The 19,428-nt window shown below is 30.0% G+C and overlaps 5 protein-coding genes across 7 annotated transcripts; 2 read left to right on the top strand and 3 right to left on the bottom strand.

The window, feature by feature from the left end:
* Positions 1–3,153: 3,153 nt before the first annotated feature.
* Positions 3,154–9,667, bottom strand: LOC119669533 (protein prenyltransferase alpha subunit repeat-containing protein 1-B-like). Its single transcript, XM_038079454.1, has 3 exons — positions 9,506–9,667; positions 4,427–4,797; positions 3,154–4,364 (listed from the first exon to the last, which is right to left on the bottom strand). The coding sequence occupies exons 1-3, from the start codon at positions 9,592–9,594 to the stop codon at positions 3,646–3,648; spliced, it is 1,179 nt and encodes a 392-aa protein (XP_037935382.1). The 5' UTR covers positions 9,595–9,667; the 3' UTR covers positions 3,154–3,645.
* A 2,734-nt stretch (positions 9,668–12,401) lies between these two features.
* On the top strand, positions 12,402–13,597 carry LOC119669532 (iron-sulfur cluster assembly 1 homolog, mitochondrial). 2 transcript variants are annotated; one of them, XM_038079452.1, is made up of 6 exons: positions 12,402–12,610; positions 12,690–12,776; positions 12,838–12,891; positions 12,948–13,023; positions 13,080–13,154; positions 13,221–13,597. In XM_038079452.1, the coding sequence occupies exons 2-6, from the start codon at positions 12,693–12,695 to the stop codon at positions 13,322–13,324; spliced, it is 393 nt and encodes a 130-aa protein (XP_037935380.1). In that variant the 5' UTR covers positions 12,402–12,610; positions 12,690–12,692; the 3' UTR covers positions 13,325–13,597. The 2 variants fall into 2 exon arrangements, with proteins under 2 accessions (XP_037935380.1, XP_037935381.1); XM_038079453.1 differs by lacking the exon at positions 12,402–12,610 and having other exon boundaries at positions 12,619–12,776.
* A 7-nt stretch (positions 13,598–13,604) lies between these two features.
* Positions 13,605–15,223, bottom strand: LOC119669531 (actin-related protein 6-like). Of its 2 annotated transcripts, none has more exons than XM_038079449.1 (2): positions 14,915–15,223; positions 13,605–14,853 (listed from the first exon to the last, which is right to left on the bottom strand). In XM_038079449.1, exon 2 carries the CDS (start codon positions 14,833–14,835, stop codon positions 13,624–13,626), a length of 1,212 nt encoding a protein of 403 aa, XP_037935377.1. In that variant the 5' UTR covers positions 14,836–14,853; positions 14,915–15,223; the 3' UTR covers positions 13,605–13,623. The 2 variants fall into 2 exon arrangements, with proteins under 2 accessions (XP_037935377.1, XP_037935376.1); XM_038079448.1 differs by having other exon boundaries at positions 14,919–15,223.
* A 991-nt stretch (positions 15,224–16,214) lies between these two features.
* Positions 16,215–17,156, top strand: LOC119669530 (NADH dehydrogenase [ubiquinone] iron-sulfur protein 4, mitochondrial-like). The gene is made up of 3 exons (XM_038079447.1): positions 16,215–16,428; positions 16,480–16,779; positions 16,840–17,156. Exons 1-3 carry the CDS (start codon positions 16,379–16,381, stop codon positions 17,018–17,020), a joined length of 531 nt encoding a protein of 176 aa, XP_037935375.1. The 5' UTR covers positions 16,215–16,378; the 3' UTR covers positions 17,021–17,156.
* On the bottom strand, positions 17,146–18,401 carry LOC119669529 (pre-mRNA-splicing factor 38B-like). The gene is made up of 4 exons (XM_038079446.1): positions 18,168–18,401; positions 18,016–18,118; positions 17,802–17,961; positions 17,146–17,743 (listed from the first exon to the last, which is right to left on the bottom strand). The coding sequence occupies exons 1-4, from the start codon at positions 18,288–18,290 to the stop codon at positions 17,188–17,190; spliced, it is 942 nt and encodes a 313-aa protein (XP_037935374.1). The 5' UTR covers positions 18,291–18,401; the 3' UTR covers positions 17,146–17,187.
* Positions 18,402–19,428: the final 1,027 nt, after the last annotated feature.

Here is a 19,428-nt window from a genome sequence, read left to right as displayed (position 1 = left end):
TAAGTCCTTAATAGTTTGTATTTTTTCTAGTATTAACCAAGGGCGGTTATAATTAAAAACAATTAGGAACTGTTAACCGAATGAGGTCATTTGCGTCAATCTCTTATTCCATTGATGGCAGTTAAACAAAGAACTAAGAACTTCTCTGTACACCCTCGCTTTTGTCTTTATATATCCGCATGTTATATTTTGAAATATATTTTCTATTTTTATTTAAGTATAATTTTTGAACTCCAGAAAAGTATAAAAATAATTAAGAAAATTATCTTCTCATTAATGTGTAATTTTAAATGCCTTCACTGATTGCGAACCGCAACACGCACCGCACCTCTAATAAAACCATTTCATTGATTATAGTCGTTGAAAATCACTTCACTTAACACCGTGCACGGCATTACACATGACACCATATTTAATAAATAATTTTGTTTACTGACCGCCTAAACATATGCCACAATTATTTTGTAATTTTTATTTATTTTCTTGTTCGAATATTTTCCAAAGTTGCGACCCTTGAAATATTTAAGAGGTTAAAAATACTGTCAAGGACTTAACAGTGTTACATTATAGACGGCATAATAACGCGTAATATGCTTTTTTTTTCTTTAAATAAAAGAAAATAGCGCAAACTATGGATTTAATAGCAAAATAGCCTTATATCATTAAAAACTGCTTGAAAAATTAAATTTAATTAAAAATTATGCATGTCTAAAGTCTATATATTAAGATACGTAGTTCTTTTACGCTTTTTATTATATTATTGTCAGCGTTGGATAAGCATCATTAACGATATAAATACCAGACAATAATAAAAACTTTACATTAGTACTCGTACATTGACTGTTACTGTAGCATAATGTATTTTATTAAAATGATTGTTGTCTTCATCGAAGCAATGAACTTAGTTCATTTAGGCTAATAATAAATAGGGTTAATAATGCCTATGTAAATATTAATAAATTCATTAGTAATGGTATAGTAATCTTTGCTGACGGCATTGTCCTTATAGCATCAAATGCTCCGATAAAAACTTCACACAGGAATCTCTAAGACCTTACATCTGAAGTAACATAAAACAAATTCTATAAAGCTGAATATATAATGAGATTAAAAGATCAAATAATAAAAAAAACAGAAGATGTTTACAATTGTATGTGAATCAAATTCAGTTAAAAAGTGATACAATCTCAGCAGGATAGAGTTCATATTATAAATAGAACTTTCATGTGATACAGAATTTAAAACTCTAAGAAAGAATCAAGAAACACATGCACATAATCCTAGTTTTTCCATATGAATGCTTGATAAAGTATATATCATATCAAATACTCTAGCTTTTGATATACAAGAGAAGAATAGATTAGAGGATACTATAATCTTGAGCTCGATCAGTGAGGAGCAAAAATGAGAAAATACATTAAATTTGCGTTGTATAGCTCATTTACGAAGAAGGTAACCCAAGAATGGACTAAACACGCACTGTATTCATATTACAGATGGATTGAGAAAAATTAGACAGCTAAAGTACTAAACAAAGGCAACAAAATGGGCGTAGCAGATTGGACAGTCGCCGCATTATACCGAAAAAATTGAATAAATTAGTTATAAAAGCATTGTTTTATCGAGTAATCTTTAGTTTTTCTAAAACTATAGAATCAGAAGGTATTTTAATATTTTGAAGAGATAAGAAAATATACACAAAAAATAGTTAACGAATATCAGTAACATTTAGACTTCTTTGGTATAGATTTACAAAACGTTTCAATGCAACACTTCAATCACAGACTAAACTAGCGAATAGTGCACAATAGATCAAACTGGTCGCAGTGCATAGGGGCCTTAACCTAACCCGAAAACCAAATACCATTACCATTAGCATTACCAACTTAGCGAATAAATTGACAACATAAAAGACAGACAGATTGTAATTCTATTTATTTTGGCATATTAATAAAGAAATTATGAAAGTGAAATAATTGCCACCAGAAGATGTTTATTCACTCCAGCATATTCTCTTAGCAAGTATCTTTCCAACATTACCAACATAGGCACTAAGGATATATCGTTTTGTTAAGCGATACACCATTCAGTCAAAATATGTCAGTACATTTTAAACTTAACCTGTATAGATTTCCAGAACATTTCTATATTTTATATTTATATTTTATTCGATTACCGATGAAATTGTAAAAACTCTATTGTTCTTTGGGTCACAGCACTCGGTCAAAAAATAAATTCAATAATTGAGTGAAAAAAGCACGAATGCTTACACTCTACCTGTGTACATTTAGTTGCCAACCACAGCTTCCATGATAGTACCTTACGGAATAAAACCAGTGACCAGAACAATCACAGCTGCGGGCATGTGAAACCCATGGTACCCGATTGCACCTTCGGTGGGGTGTCGCATATAAAAATCCACTTGACATATTCCATATCTTCGGTCTATATAAAACTGACTCATTTTATTAAACTAACACATAGGATTTCAGGTAAAAAATACGGATATCTTTACCTAAACTTTTTCGAAAAAACTTGCCTAGATTATGTCTGCGGTATAACCTTATTTCTTAGAGCCTAACTGAACCGTTTCTCTAACGAAACCAGCTATTATTAGCTTGACTCGCTTGTTAAAGCCTAAAACAGCCGTTAATCTTGCGAGACGAGCTACCACCGGTATCTATGACCTTTACGTTTTGCGACAAAGTTTTTGACATAATTAACCCTCTAGGTGCAATAGTACAAATACTATAACAAAAACTAAGTTAATAATAGATATCATTTGGAATTAAAGTTGCACTTTTAATCAATAATATATATCACATATATTATTATTTTTAAATTTAATATCCGAAATTATTATATCACTTTAAATTAAAATTCTGTAAGCATTTTTCAATTATGTTTTTAATTAAAATAAAATTGTCTATTTAAATCTTAAAATATGAGGTTACAATTTAAAACCAGAGTATTTGATCAAGTTGAAATCGTTAATACACAATTTGTTTTACATAATTAATAACAATAATAACTTTTACAAAAAAATTAAATTATAAATGCAACAAACAATATAGTAGTCTTCTTTATTAAAATAGTTAGGCAATTAGTTAATAATTAATTTGATAAAATTATAAAATATTTTATTAGTTTCAAAAACGTGATAATGTCGCTTGTCTTTAAGAGAATGAATTTTAATATAACTGACATAAACTTTAAGAAAGAGATAGAAATTTTAGGAGAATCCATAATTAATTAAATTTAAACATTTTATATAAAGATATCATTTAAAACCACTAATTGAACACTTTCAAAGTAATATTTTCTTCATATAAACAACTTTTCATTTTAAACAATCATTTATCTTAACTAGTCTGAGGGTCATTTATCATCACATGAAAACTTTTTTATTTTGATTTGTTTTTCTTTGTTTCATCGTATATGTTTCATTATAAATTTAGTTATAAAATTGAGGCAACTGTTTACACTTAAATGGCAAAATATTAATAGGATAATTGTCTATAAGAAAAGTAAAAAAAAACAACTAAATAAAAAAAAAATTGCTAAAAATTAAACTCCAAAATGAGTTCAACCATCTTAACACGAATTAAATATAAATTCAAATTAATTTTTATGAGTCGAAGCTTTTTACGTCGACTCATAATTAAAACCCAAATTCATTGCACACCATTTTCGATGTCTCTCACCAAGCAGACTTTCAGAACGCTTAAGCGCTGAAAGAAAACTGCTAGAGTTATAGTCGAATTTCTTCAGTTGTGCATGGAACTTTTGTGCTAGAGCAGGCGTTACAGGCTGTGCATTCAGACTGCAATTTGCACCCAACAAAATACGCACGCAATGCTCCACAATGAACTTCAACGAAGCTCGGCGATGCAATTCAAAGGATTCTCGTTCACCATACATATTTTTTTGATCGTCACAGAGTCGCATGTCGTGTGCTGCTAAATTACAGCAATACAAAAATGATTTTAACCGCTGCTCACCCACAGTCGTATGGTCTACATTGGGCAAAAGTTTCTCCAAAATATCATCTGTATTCTGTATATCCGTTATAATATAATATCCAATAAGTTCTTTGAGACTAGTTAAATTGTTCATATCCTCTGCATCATAATAACACATATCATATGCTCGCGATATGACCACTTGTCGATAATGATAGCTGCTGTAGTCACTTATGTGTTTTTGCATGAATTTCTCAGAGCGCATCAATTCCGACTTTATCAGAAAGGGTGCATTATTTAGCACCCATTGTCGATGTGACCACGCATGATAGTTACTAGAGCAACGATCAGCACAACGTTCGCAAATGCCAATCTCATATGGCCAATCAATTGATTCTGAGCCTAAAAAATAAAGAATGTGAATTGTATTTTTTATTATTATTAATAGATAGAAACACACTTACTCTGGAAAGAAAACAACCAACGACGATAGGCGAATGCTTCGTTTGACTTTGGTTTCTTTGTTAAAATTATCGCAGAAAATTGAAATTCACAATTGATTTTGAGTCGATTTTTTTGCACCAATTGTCGCCTTATATGCCAAAACGTCGTCACATCAGGGTTAATTAGAAGCGCTACATTCAGGTACTTGATTAATGTGTCACTCTGCTGTAGATACCGATTTGCTTGGTATCGACGATATGCAATAATTGTTTTGTGCGCGTGATCGTACACATGATGTGCACACCACGATTCCAGACCAAGATTGTGATCAACATGTATTACTGGCGATTTATTTTGATTAAGTAGTGTGGGTATAATTTCAAACGATGATCTGCAAATGAACGAATATTTTAATATATTTTTTTTCAAAAGCAGAATAAAACAGGGTGCCCATATGGTTGAAATCAAGCCGTGTAAGATATAAAGTCAATTAAATATAACATATTGGAGAAATATGTTAAACCTAGATATATATAAACCGTTGGCAAAAGAGTAAGAGGAAGAATCAGAATTCAACATGGAGCCATTTTAAAATGCTATAAAATCGAAATATAAATTTTATTCTTAAAACTAAACACTATTTTTAATTGAAGTTTCGACTTACTAGGGGGTCTCAGTAGGATCATGAAACATGGTATTCTCTTTTAAAGGAATTAATCGCACCTAAACGGTCTACACATAAGCAATGTCCGAGTAAATTGCTGAAAGCAATCACACAATAAAAATAATAAAATAAAAATAAGAATTGTTTATTCAAATAAATATGTAGCAATATTCACCTACAAAACCTTTTACAAGTGTATCATTTCACTCGACTGACGGGAAGTGTCCATGGGCGTACTCAGAGCCGAATGGGATGGAATAAAGTATGAAGTGGAAAAATTATTATTTAAGAAATATATGTATGCCAAAAAAAATGTTTGTCTCGAAAAATGTTTGTTTTGTACTAGGCTTGCTCACAGCTGTTTAGGGAACCGTGTTAAAAAATTTAATTTTAGAATTCAGTGAAGAAATTGAATTTCTCACAGTTGTAGGGATGTTGTGGAAAGTGGCTTTTTTTTCTCTGGGATTTCAGCCTGCTTCAACACCTCTGTTTAAAGACAATTTTAAGAACACCAAACCACCACTAAAGGTTTAAGATGCTTTTTAAATCTGTGACTTTCTATACGGTAAAATAATGAACCTAGATCCCTAGAATTCACGGTATAACATAACACTGGACCTAGATCCCTAGAATTGCCGATATAATAGAATATGAGCTCTGTTTTTATGATGCTCCATATACTACGCTAGAAGGATGTAGGTATATTGTTGCAAGCAAGAAATATATTGGTTTCTGAAATTGTTTCCTTGTTTCTGTTTATCGAACTTGCAGAAATGCGCCTTTTAATACAATCTGTGTAACTCCTCAGCTTTCCTCTGGCGTAACAGAAAACTATTTACAAAAACATTCGACCTTGACAATAATTTAGAATTTACAAATAACATTCTGACTATCGAAGGATCACGATACATCATGACCAATGACATCTCTTGTACTACAATATTTTTAAAAACAATGATTACATTGGGTAAGTGGTAGTCTATAAATTATTTGAATTTTGTCATCATCCTTACATCTTTTCACTATATTCCGCTATATGCTTAGAATTGCATATAATATATAATCGACTATTATTAAGTAGCTTTTTTGTGGAGCAGTTTTGTAACTATTTAAAAATATAACGGTTCAATATATAACAAATTTTGTATTACTTATCTTATGTTGCATTCATTCTAAGTGCAGGGTCATATATTCCACTGATTTGATAAAGACCAAATACACAATTTATAAGCCAATTTAATAGAATTTAATAATGCATCCTTAAATCGAATGAATAATCTTTTAGTTAAAAGATTGTCTCGTTTCACTACACACATCACCCCAAACATATTATCACATCGATATCTACGTTTCTATAGAAAATGCCAATTTAAGCCTTTGTATTTTAACTCACTATTATTCTACAAGACTACAATTGTTTAAAATTTAAGATATACCCAAAAAATTGAGAGTCGAAAGTTTGCAAAGTACATCAATGACAGAGCACTGAAATTGTTGATTCTGTGGATGCTCACACTAATTCAAAAAGACACTCTCTTATGCACCCTCTCTAAATGCGCTATATATTCTATCAAAAAGATATATTGGGCTTCGAAGTATACTTATGTAAATTCACCAGAATAACCTATATACATTATTTAATAAAGCTCTTGGTACAGTGGATCACCGAAGTGGTCACAAACACTATTGTGTAAAGCTACTTTAGATGTTAATCCGCGTTTCATCAAGCAAAGAAAAAAAAGAAAGTTATAGAATAGTAAGCTAATTTGATGGAGAAAGTGTTTTATGGGCAGAATCCGTATCTGTATGACAACTTTCAAAAAAAAAATTTTTATAAAAACAAGAAAATGTATTTTATGAAGACAGTATTTCTATAGATACTATATGTTCAGCAAATTTTGGTTTTAAAATTTATAAACCCATTTCTTTACTATTCGCCAACATAATAATTTAATAAATATGACATGATGACATAATATTCATTAGCATATGTGTATTATTTCAGAATTTGCGATAAGACAAGAAGATTTGGGAGGAATTACAGATAAAACTATTATCACATTTTGTGAAGAATATTTTAATATATACACCATACAAATACCTCTGTGGAGTCAAAAGTTCAGTTTTTAGTTCCAGCTTCTTATGTTAGAACACTGTAAATAGGATCGTTGATGATTTATTGTATAACTAACTTGATAATTTCATGTATTATATCTAAATATTTATAAAAATAATCTCTTTGCAACCTTTAATAAATGCTGACATCTAAAACTCTAAACTTATTTTTAAACGCATATTTTTAAACAAATAATAATATCAAAGCCTTTACCGTACAGGGTGGTTGACGAAAATTGCAACAAACTTTGCACCGATTTTGCTGTCAAACCAATAATTAAAATAATTAAAATTAATTCATTTGACAGTTCATTGTCTTGTTTAGATATTTTCTTTACCTGAATGTGATCAAATCATTTCTGTCTCGTACTATAGCTCGATACCGTGATACCGGTAGGGTTGCCCGACCCCAAGGATGTGAACACCAGAATTGATTCATAAGTAAAGAAGCTCACACCGTAGCTTCACATCAAATATCAAAGGACCTAAACGCATCGCATGAAAGGATGCAAAACATTTTGAAAAATGAGCTCGGACTAAAACCATTGAAGTTGAACAAAGTGTATGATCTCACCGATGAACAAAAAAGTCGGAGTAGAAACAGCGAAAATGTTGTTTCATTTGACCAAAGGCGGAGGGAATTTGGATTTTTTAATGAGTCACCGTTCGTAGTTGAGCAGACATATTGCTCATACAAGCAAAATGATCAAGTTCTCGTGTCAGAGAGGTCAGCTAAAAATTTAAACATACGTATGGTCACCAAAAAACAGGCGCCACCGACGGTGAAAATGTGGGCCGCGGTAACAGCCGATAGTCGTTCGCCGCTCGTGTTCATCGACCGTGGGGTAAAAATAAACGCCCAAATCTATCGGGAAATTATTTTAGAGGGACCACTAAAATCCTTGACAGATGAGCATTTCGATCGCCCAAAATGACTGAAAAACAATGTACAGTGTTTTATTTCATCAACACAGTGACCAGTGTGTTTGTCTGATATAAACTTTTTAGATTTCTCGGTCTGGGGTAAAAAGTAAGGTTGGCACTAAAAAATATCAAAATGTCGATCGTCGGAAGCAAGCCCTAAGCCAAGAATTGTCCAAAAATATTTGTGGGCAGCGTGCGATAGCTTTATTGGCCATTTGAAGGACTTAATTCATGGTAGAGATGGTCATATTGAACCAAAATAAATTAACTTAAAAATTTAAAGTTCTTTTCGCATAATTTCATTTATCTTTTATTAAATTTAACAAAAATAAACAAAATTGAGCGTTTTACTTTGTTGCAATTTTCCTCAGTCAACCTGTCTATTAGTGAATAGTCAATCTTCCACTGGTATTAGGACTTATTAGGTCAGTTATCATGATAATTGCAGATTTCTATATTAGAAGACTCTATAAGGAATCATTGATGATTTATTGTATATTTTAATGATTTTGTGTGTTTTGTCGAAATATTTTTAAATAGAATGTTTTTGTGAATAACAAAACAAATTCTGATATCCAAAATTCTACAACTTTGCATATTCCTAAGTAAATAACAGCATATAAATCTTTCCTATTTATTGGGGAATTTTTGAGCTTTCACTGTTGCTATTGGAATGAAGAACTAACCCTTGTAAGACTTTCGTTTTAAATATTAAATATTAAACGTTAAATATTATACCGTCTACCAGTTGATTCCAATAAATTAATTAAAAAAAAAAAATAATGGGTTAAACTGAAATGCATTGTGGCCCTGTATATTTAATAAAAAAAAAACTTCCGCAACAAGTGGCTTCAATTAAGTACGAAGGAACCAGATCATGGCGTTAGTTGTTGTAATTGAGCAAACATTTTGCAATTGTTTTGCTTAAGCATTCTGTGTGTGTATGGCGGCAATTATTCAATTAAGGCACAAGCGTACGAGTCTTCCTCTAATCGGGCAAGTGGTTATCATTTGGCATACAAAACTGTGGCCTATTTTTGTAAGAACAATGGAATGATGAAAAATTGTTCGAGAATTGACAATTAATGAATTCACTTCGCTTATAAAGAAAATTAATACAAAATATGTACATATATATTGTATATTAATATATATCAAATGTTGATAATAAAAACAAAAAATAGAATAATTATTTTTAGCAGCAAGTAGTGCTAGTTGAAACACATTTTTAATAGAACCAAGGACCAACTACAAGTAAAAAATTCACAACAAAACTTAAAAGTATATATAATTTATCATTACAACCCAAAACACAAAAAAGGACCTTACAAGGCACTGATTTCATCCCCACACCACACAAACCCCACACATCAAACTACGTTGCTGTCATACTTACAAATCGGCGTCCTTGACAAAAACGGCATGGATGTCGTTTATAATCTTCTCGCAAAGCACTTCTTGCTCATTGTCATCGTCCAAATCCATATTTGCTTAATTTATATTTCTGTTTTTGATAAGTTGCAAATTTTAATTTTTATACATAAAAGAATTTATTCATTTCTTTTCATATTTTTAATTAATTTTTTTTTCATATATGCAATTTGGCATTTTTATTTATCGCAACATATTTTCAACATTTTGCTGATTATATTTCTTTTTTTTATTTTCTGCTTTTTTGATTGTGCGTTGTCCACTTTGTTATTGTCTACTGGACGAGCGATTTTATTAATAAAAATTTATTTTTAATATTGCACAAATTAATTTAACCAAAAGAAAACACACTGAAGTAACTAATTATATACAGACACATGTACATACGCATAACATAAAACCGAAATTAATTTTTTTAATTTAAACTGTTTTGGCGTGAACGCAATATCAAAAATTTTAATTTAAAATCAATTTTAGCTTAAAAAACCTACGGCCACTCAGCGTTGGGAATCAATCCAAAATAAAGGCAATTTTTTTCTTTCGTTTGTTGAGGCACTTTTGAGCAAGACGTATAAAATGTCACGTGTAATAGTGTTGCCAATACATCAAAAAGTACACTGACAAATATTAAATGAGTTTTAAAATATTTCAATGATATTGTAAAGGCAGTTGCATACAATATTCTAGATATTAGATCTGTTCAACTACTTGTAAAACAGAAGTAAACTGAGAGCGCAACACAAATAAAGTGCCAAATTTCGCTTATTACACAATGCCGCGCAAATAAACAATATAAAAATTTAAATTCGTACTAAAACAGCTGATTCGCACATCAACACAAATTTTACTTGAAATAATATGTACAAGTAAAGTCTATGTAGCATTTTCAAATTTCGACAATGATGTTACGATCTATCATATGCTCTTATTTACTCGAAAATTTGCTGGCAGAACGCACTTATATATACACAGTGTTACTCAAACTTACTACGAGTAGCTCGTGGAACAGACCTATTATATTATTTAAATTAAATATATTAGTAGAGTTTCAATTCGTTGAATTAATGTATTTTCAAATAAACCTGTAGCTCATAACCCCGTTCTAATTCAAATCAAAAGCATAGCAAGGTTTTGGTTAGTGTCACTTACAAATAAACAGACAAAAAGCTTTGCTAGTTGCGGCATAACACGATTAGTCAGTGTGTCTAATTTGACAGACATGAGTTCTAAGCCTGGCGTTTGCAATCCAACAAATTATATATGGACTATAAACTACTTAAATTAAAATTGGTATATTTTCTAAAGATCACTGATGATGAGTACTTAACAAAACTCGAAACAGCGTTATATGGTTAGCCAAATTCCAATAAATTAATTAAAATATTTATTGTTGTTGCTTCAATACTGTTCGAATGCTTCTAACTTAAAAATAAATTAATTTTATTATATCATATCTTTTATTTATATGAAATATATAAATGATTTTGTGATAAACGTGCTAACGCATAATTTATGGGTCAGTTAAATCCTTTTTATAAATTTAATACAAAATAAATTTTTTACATACATATATTATGTATACACATCACAACCCAATTTGCACAATTAAAATCAAGTTTTTAAATTACATTTGATATCATCGTATATTATATTATTTTTATGTATTATATTTATGCAGCAATACTAACCAAAAAATAAACAAAAACAGCCAATTTTACAAAAATTTTAAGCTAAGAATTGAATTGAATTTATTAGATATCATACAAAATAAGTTGATATATATAAATTATAAAAATATTGATTGCCACATTTTTTTGAGATATTCGTATATGTCAACATATTTTTAACAATTGTTAAATAATTTATATTATTTTTACTCAGTAATGTTATAAATAATTATCAAAATATATGATAATATATCGATATTAAATTTTGCTTGCTTAAACAACAAACGAAGCAATATGTAAATAAATATTTTTTGTTCACATTTTTTATTTTTGTTACAATCTCGATAATTTTATATGGATTAATAAAAACAACAAATAATTTCAAAAGCAATTGGTGATGGGTATTTAGCGATACCTAGAACTCCTTTATAGTGAGTCATAATTTTTATCAATTTATATTTGTTATTATAATTTACTACTACTGTTCTACATTTTATTTATCAACTATTTCGGTGATTCTCAGATTAGTACAAATTTGATTAATAGTGCTACCAGTACCAATTGTCGTAATAATAACTTAAAATGAACTTTAGTATAGAAATTTGTTAGCTGTCTCTCTCAGCTGTTTGAATTCTGTGTAAACAATTTTGCAAACACAAGTATGTTTCACTTTTGCTGTTGATGCGAGTGCTGCCAAGACATTTACACACAACAAACTAATCAGATTACGCATTTTGGGTCGTTCAAGCAACTGATTAACATCAAAATGCTAAATTTTTTTTATATGAAGTTTTTGAATCAACTAAGCAACTAATCAGTTGCCTGAATACCCCTAATATTTGTTCTTTATTAACACTTGTATTATTTGTTATCACTATGTAATTAACAGAAAGTTATTTCTTTCTGAGTTTTACAAAGAGCACTGTAAATAACTATGACAAATGGCATGAAATAACTCTTGACATAGACGGAATGAATGTGCAGCATTGTTTTCTCAAAACAGAAGATATAAAATTGAAAAATTGCATAAAATGTGTAATTCTCTTTGTACATAAAAATATTATATATAAGTCAACTTTAGTTTGCTTGAAAATCAATTTCATTGATTTATATGTTAATCTAAGTAACATATAAATAATTTAAAATTCTATGATTTTACTATATAATATTAAAAATTTTTAAATGTCATATTAAAAATGTATTAATTTAACTTACATAGCTATTTCTGCACTTCAGAGATTATTCAAAATTACTAGTACTTTAAACGCCGCACCTTTTTGCTGCTGGGTACTTTTCAAGCAATAAATGAAATATTAGTTGGCAACAGTAACAGCTGATCGCTACATCGCTTTCACATAACATATCAGCTGACTTCTACGAAGAAAATAATAAAACAAAAGTGTGTAAGTGAATATTTTGTTGTGTAAAAATTAAAGTAAGTTTAGTTAAGTAATAAAAATTGATAAAAATCATAACAAATAGAAAATGTCAACAAAAGTAGTTGCAACAGCTACAGTTCGCGCGCTGAAAGGACGTAAACTTATACCAACAAGGGCAGCACTTATTCTGGTAAATTCAATACGTTACGTGATGAAATAATTGGTAATATTTATCATTTAACTATTTTTAGACGGCAGCAGCAGTAAAACGCATTAAAGAATTGTTAACACAAAAACCAGAGTTCGTAAGTGCATACAATTTTTATAGCGTCTACATAAATTAATAAATTATTATATACAGACAGGGTTAAAAGTTGGAGTAAGGCAACGTGGTTGCAATGGACTTTCATACACATTAGATTATGCTAAAGAAAAAGGTAAAATACTTCAACAATAATTCGCAATATAATATTTTATTAACATTTCAATTTAGACAAGTTTGATGAAGAAGTAATACAAGACGGTGTTAAGGTTTTTATAGACAAAAAAGCACAGCTGTCATTGCTTGGTATGTATGGAAAATTGTTTGATTATACCTAAATAAACAATTGATAATCCTGTTTATCATTTTTAGGTACTGAAATGGATTTTGTAGAAAATAAGCTCTCCAGCGAATTTGTTTTTAATAACCCGAATATTAAAGGAACTTGCGGTTGCGGTGAATCATTTAGTTTTTAAAAACGTTTAATATATATATACATATATATATATATATTGGCACAAAATTTGGCACCCACTAAACACGCAATAAAATAATTTCAAAATTTCGTTGTTTTCACAGAACATGTATTATTTAAGACTATCTTCAGTTCAAATGAAATACTCAAAATAACAACTTATATAGTTAACAATATATAATATTTGCTTAAATTTGTGTTAGCGAAGTGTTAAAATTACATTTATGTATAAGTTATAAATATTAGCTGAGAATAAATTCAAAGTCGACAGAGATCACACGTTTTGTTCCTACCTTGCCATTAATTATCTTTCCTTTTACGATTTGGTGTGTAACCAGTTTCTTCGTATTCTTCCCGTGTCAGCAAATACATATTTAAATCTCCGCTATTTGCAAGTTCTTTGCCACCGTACCAACCATAAGACGTCGAATCGTCTGGAAAAATCAATGAAACTTCTAAATCATCGGTAGCTAAAGCACGGAGATCCTTTTTTAGTCTTGGCACAAAATTTTTAAAGTTGGAACTACCACCAATTACTATAATATTTTCTAACATTTCACAATGCATCACCTCAGGACACGAGTTGAGCGAGTCAATTATAGTTTCAGGTATCCCTACTTGCTTAATGCCTACATCAATCGGTGTAAAAAGTAACTCCGGTACGGTAAAACGTTCGTTACACAATTTTAATATTTGTTTATCATCTTCATCTATTTCATTACCATTCTCTCCTTTTTTTGCTTCACCACCTCGTATATATCCACGTTTAACAGTTGTAAAATCTGGCAATACATATTCAACTAAACCAATCTTTTGTTTAGATGCTTTCATGTCCATGTCAAAATTTTGAGAAACAAAACAAACATCCTCTTTAATCTGATTGACAACATAAGTTTCATCCATCATATTTAACTGCCGATAAGATATTAATTCCTTCATATGGTTTGTTAGTGATTTACCACCTATGTCCATGCGTCGTACGCCCTTCATGACAATCTTCCCTTTCACGAAAGGAACAACATGAGTAAAACTATAACCAACATCTACAACAATACAATTTAATGAGTTAATTGGCGTTTCCTCGCTTTCAGCTGCATAGTTATAAGCTGCTAATTCGGCTGTGGTAGTCTTGTGCACACCTGAACAATGATAATCCTCAAATAATATTTCTACCATTGCTTCTTGGATTTGAGGAAAATTCAGCATAGGTTCGGTTATAATAATAGGGCGATCTTCAAGCAATATACCAGTGCCATCTGCACTAAATATATGATCCCACACAATTCTTTCTATTTCCCAATCCATCAGATAACCTTTTTGAAATGGAAGCTGATAAAAAAGACTAGAGGCATCGCGACACTCATCGATTTGGTTGCCAACAAATATTCGCCTACGTTCGGCTTTTGCTTTCATTGTGCAATTAGGTATTAGAAATGGTTCATCTTGCGTAGCTAACCCAACTTTAGCAGTATAGGCACCATTATCAAGCACAACAGCAACTGCATCATCCATATTGAATAGATTTATTATCTTAGATAAAAATTAATGAACAATATTACACAAACATAAAATTTTGAGTTTTTTGACTTACAAACCTTATTTTCTAATAATTATAGTCAGTTTAGGGAATTGCTGACTTCGCCGGTTCCTTCTCTTGTTTTTGCTTATAATAGCTTTTGTGTTTTCATTAAATTGAATAGGTAATTTTTGGTAATGTAAGTTTATTTTACATAAAATTAAAAATTTATGTACTTTATTTTATATGACCTATATAACGGAGCCCGAAGTTATAAACAAAAAATGACATAAAACGTAAAAATACATAAGCTTCACGCAACAAATTGGGTTGCCCATAAAAAAATTTAATAGAAACTTTAGCAGAGTTGCTGTTTAATAGTACAATTTTTTATGTAGTGGAGAGGTTTCGTAAAATTGTGAATTAAAACTACAAAAATTCTTTTTATATTATTTTATTTAATTGAATTTTTGGCTGATCATAAAGCTGTTTCGATTATTACCAAATACCCACCATCATCAGTTTTAGACTTATTTTTTATATTCAATTATTCGTATATAATTTTTTGAGACTGCACTTGCAGTAGTACTTTAAAATACTGTTCTACGTGTTGGTCCATTCCACAGTTGAGTAAAATGGAGAATAAATATTAATTTTTATAACAGTTTTAGTTAAGTAAAAAAAAATTGACTATTTACTGCATTTAGTGGATTTAATTTTTACTCATGCTTTGTTTGATGTTTAAATGTTAAATTACCTCTCAGAATGTTTCTTTTGCTTTTCTAAACGCGTTGTATATGCCTTTATATATATATGAATTTTTAATCCCCAGACACTTCAATCTTAAGTGTAGGAAGCGTAAGAAATTAATACAGCAAAATTAATACTTAAAAATTACTCAGGCGTAGCATGAGCCATTAATTGTGTATTATTTTTAATGCAATAAACCTTAATTATACTAGAATGGGATTTCAGCTTTTGAACAATTGAAAACCGTCAGCGGAATGGGTGGAAAAGTGAAAATATGAATATACTAGTGACGGCAATACTTTTTTCAGAGTGTACTTCCTCAATACAAAATATAGAACATCTTTTTTATGTTCTTGTACGGATTTACTATAAAAAGCTATATGCAACATTTCTCATACAAAAATTATGACATATACATATGCAACAGCAACAAAATTTGGTTCATACACATATGTTGTAAATGATGTAGATTCTAGTAAACAATTAGTCACAATAATCATACAATGTAAACATAGTATTAATTCTTGAATATCAATGTTACAAACATTTAAATAAAGTTTATTTTTAACTTAGCAATCTTGTCACATATCTAAAAGTTATCTACACATATATATAACAATTGTAATTAAAAAAAATTTTTTGGTAGGAATGAGTGCAAAGTACTTATAGCAGTTTTTTTGCTTCCTGGGAACCCTGTCGTAAAGATATATGTCAAAACAAAATTGACAACAGGATTCCAAATTTTATGTAATAATTTGGTTTTTTATTGGCCAAATTTTAGCGTTTAATATGTCTTTAATACGTCAAGCATTACGACGGGCGACACAGAATGTGCAATGGTATGTAAGCAAAAAATATAAACACCTCTAATTAACCATAATTAATTAAAGGGTGCGCACTATGTCATTGGGTTCTCGCGATGCTCCGTACATTGACGTTGACGCAGCTTTAGCTAAACCTGAAGAAATCGAAGAAAAGAAAAAATTGAGTAGTACTATAACCGTACCAGAGAAGGTGGATATTAGTCCCATTACAGGTGTGCCTGAAGAACATGTTAAGACGCGCCGTGTCTGCATACATGTACCAGCCAAAAATGCTATGCAAAGCGGTACCAACAACCTGAATTACTGGAAAATTGAATTTGATAATCGTGAGCGTTGGGAAAATCCACTAATGGGCTGGACATCTACGTAAGTGTAGAATGGTAATAACTTTTCGTTCAATTTAATAATAAAATTTTCTATTTACAGCGGCGATCCCTTATCGAATATGCAAATTGAGTTCGGCACAAAAGAGGAAGCAATAGCACATTGCGAAAAAAATGGTTGGCGCTGGTTTATAGGTGAAGAGGATAAGCCAAAGAAAGAACGCGTTAAAAATTATGGTGTCAACTTTTCATGGAATAAACGTACACGCGTATCTACTAAGTAACTACTTGATTTAAAAAAGAAATACTGCTGTAGCGAAATATATCTTTTAAAAAACTATTGATTTGGAAAATTGTGAACTAGAAAGTTAAAGCTACCAATATAATATAGCGAAATATTAAAATATAATTTTAATGAAAGCATTTAGTGTTTTATTGGCGAGTTTCTATTTTATTCATAATGCTTGTGCTTTTTTTTATGTGTGTGGCTTCCATCATAACTTGAACTTCTACTACGTTTGTGTTTCTTTCTTTTTTTATGTATGTCAGGACTTTTACTTCTTTTGTGTTTATAATGTTCAGAACTATACCTTCTTCTGCTGTCTGAATCAGTTTTGTCACGGTGTTTTGATTCTTGTCGCTTATTGCTACTACTTTTGTAATAACGATCACGACTTCGACTACGCGTTTTGTGTTTACTTCTTTCGTGTTTGTAATGATTGCTATGATGATAAGGACTTCGACGTTCAATACTACGACTTCTATTTGATCTACTGCTGTATGTTTCTGTGCGTTTAATATCCTTTCTACTTTTCTCATTTCTATGAATTTTATGCTTTTCTTTTTTCATATATTGCTCCATTGCTAACATTTGTAATTCTACTAAACTACGTACTTCTTCAATGTGTGTCGGTTTAGATTTACGATGCCTCCGTTGTTTTTGTTTTCTTTCACGATTTTCAGCAGCAACTATTTCAGCAAAGGTCTTATTACCTTCATTGGAAAAACTAAAAAAAAAATATTTTTTATCAACAAACAAACAGTAGATAGTTTCTATTTACTCACGGTATTTTCAATTCTGGCTCCGAAAATTTTCCTGTTCGCTGCAAAACGTATTCATAGATTTTCAATTTTTGTTCACAGTTAAAATTTACTTGCAAATCTGAAAACCTTTCCGGTATTTTAATGGTTTTATTAGATAATAATTTCTGCAATTCATTTTGATCTGGAAAGCAGTTTACACTATATTAATAAACAAAAAATTTGTTGAAACACCAACCTAATTTGACGGTATATTGATTGCTCATGAAACTTTCAGGTAGCGGTGGATCATTTTTATTTAAATTGGCTGCATTATCTTCTAATTTCTTTGATGTTAAATTCTAAAAATACATATTTATTATAAATTTAAAAGATAATATTCACATTTACTTTTAATTCAGTTTTAATTTTAGATCTATGTAGTATGCGTTCCAGCCGTTGTTTGCTATTTTGTAAAAAGTCTTTTAAATTTATACTACTTCCTGTTTTTTTATTGAATTCTAGCGGTTCCATATTAATCACGTTTTCATGTTTCAATATATTAAGTTATAATAAACAAAAAACAAATTCATTAAACAACTGGCTTTTGAATTCACATTTGCTGCTGAACACTTTCTAGTGTTGAAAAATCAACAACGACGTATAATTTTGATGACAGTTGTAAATATTTCTAACAAAAACAATTAAGCACAAAAAACTCGACTCTTATTATTACAACAATCTTATTATAACTATTTTTTAATAGTCGCAGAAACTTTTTTTTAGCATATTTTTTTATAATTTTTTATATTGTTCTTTTTATATATATTCTCATTCTGTATAAATGAGTTCCAACGAGGTTAGAATAAGTTCCAAATATGTTCCAAATGCAAATGAATACAGTGAACACACCCTAAGAAAACTATTTTTGACATATTAACAAAAAAATGAAAACAAATATTTAGTTGTTGCATTTTCTTGAAAACGATGCACCTCATTTTGAAACTTCTACTTCCCACAAATAAATAATCGAAGCTGAACATAAGTTTTCAGTTTATATTGTAAAGTTAAAAGGTATATTTAACTTTCATCAAACATTTTTTTGGCACAGGCAAGAAATCAAATCAACAGATAAGTTGAAAAACCAGCGATTGTAAACACTTTCAAATGGCTCATTTAAAATAAGTCATTTTCGGCCAGTGTAAACTACATACAAATATTAAAATATTCACTATTGTGAATTTGTACTTAAGAAATGGAAAAAGTACAACAAAGAATACTTCTTTGGTAGATGTATGCGCAAACAATTTCAGATTAAGTACTTTTTGATATACACAAATATTCTAGAAGGCTTTCGTTCTGTCATTATTTCTTTATATATTTTAGAGAAAAGGCAGAATTGAGACAAATGAGTCAATATCAAAAGCAACTCCGGCGCTTACTTTGGACAACAAACCATCAGTTACGAAACGCTCATATCGTCGTAGAAAAGTTTGTAGTGATTTCAGGATTTAAATTTGCTTGACTATTTTCAAGCAAATATTTTTGAACACGAAAATAAAATAAGCAAAATGCAAATGCCCTTTATAATGAGCCCTTTCGGATTTCAATTTCTTTAGAAAAGAGAATTGCCATTGAGTTGTATTATTTGTCATAAGCTCAGCATGCTTAA

Source organism: Teleopsis dalmanni, chromosome 1 (genome assembly GCF_002237135.1).
Source record: "Teleopsis dalmanni isolate 2A chromosome 1, ASM223713v2, whole genome shotgun sequence".
Taxonomy (NCBI): Eukaryota; Metazoa; Arthropoda; class Insecta; order Diptera; family Diopsidae; genus Teleopsis; species Teleopsis dalmanni.
The sequence above is the reverse complement of the archived record's forward strand: the minus strand, read 5'-3'. Positions and strand labels throughout refer to the sequence as shown.

Coding starts and splice junctions, on each gene's coding strand:
- LOC119669533 (XM_038079454.1), bottom strand. CDS start 9,594: ATGGATTTGGACGATGACAATGAGCAAGAAGTGCTTTGCGAGAAGATT. Junction 4,798..9,505: donor TTTGTCAAGGACGCCGATTT/GTAAGTATGACA, acceptor GTTCATTTGCAG/ATCATCGTTTGAAATTATAC. Junction 4,365..4,426: donor TTGGTTGTTTTCTTTCCAGA/GTAAGTGTGTTT, acceptor TTTATTTTTTAG/GCTCAGAATCAATTGATTGG.
- LOC119669532 (XM_038079452.1), top strand. CDS start 12,693: ATGTCAACAAAAGTAGTTGCAACAGCTACAGTTCGCGCGCTGAAAGGA. Junction 12,777..12,837: donor CAAGGGCAGCACTTATTCTG/GTAAATTCAATA, acceptor AACTATTTTTAG/ACGGCAGCAGCAGTAAAACG. Junction 13,155..13,220: donor AGCACAGCTGTCATTGCTTG/GTATGTATGGAA, acceptor TATCATTTTTAG/GTACTGAAATGGATTTTGTA.
- LOC119669531 (XM_038079449.1), bottom strand. CDS start 14,835: ATGGATGATGCAGTTGCTGTTGTGCTTGATAATGGTGCCTATACTGCT.
- LOC119669530 (XM_038079447.1), top strand. CDS start 16,379: ATGTCTTTAATACGTCAAGCATTACGACGGGCGACACAGAATGTGCAA. Junction 16,429..16,479: donor GCGACACAGAATGTGCAATG/GTATGTAAGCAA, acceptor AATTAATTAAAG/GGTGCGCACTATGTCATTGG. Junction 16,780..16,839: donor CTAATGGGCTGGACATCTAC/GTAAGTGTAGAA, acceptor TTCTATTTACAG/CGGCGATCCCTTATCGAATA.
- LOC119669529 (XM_038079446.1), bottom strand. CDS start 18,290: ATGGAACCGCTAGAATTCAATAAAAAAACAGGAAGTAGTATAAATTTA. Junction 17,962..18,015: donor TCAATATACCGTCAAATTAG/GTTGGTGTTTCA, acceptor ACTGCTTTCCAG/ATCAAAATGAATTGCAGAAA. Junction 17,744..17,801: donor GAGCCAGAATTGAAAATACC/GTGAGTAAATAG, acceptor TTTTTTTTTTAG/TTTTTCCAATGAAGGTAATA.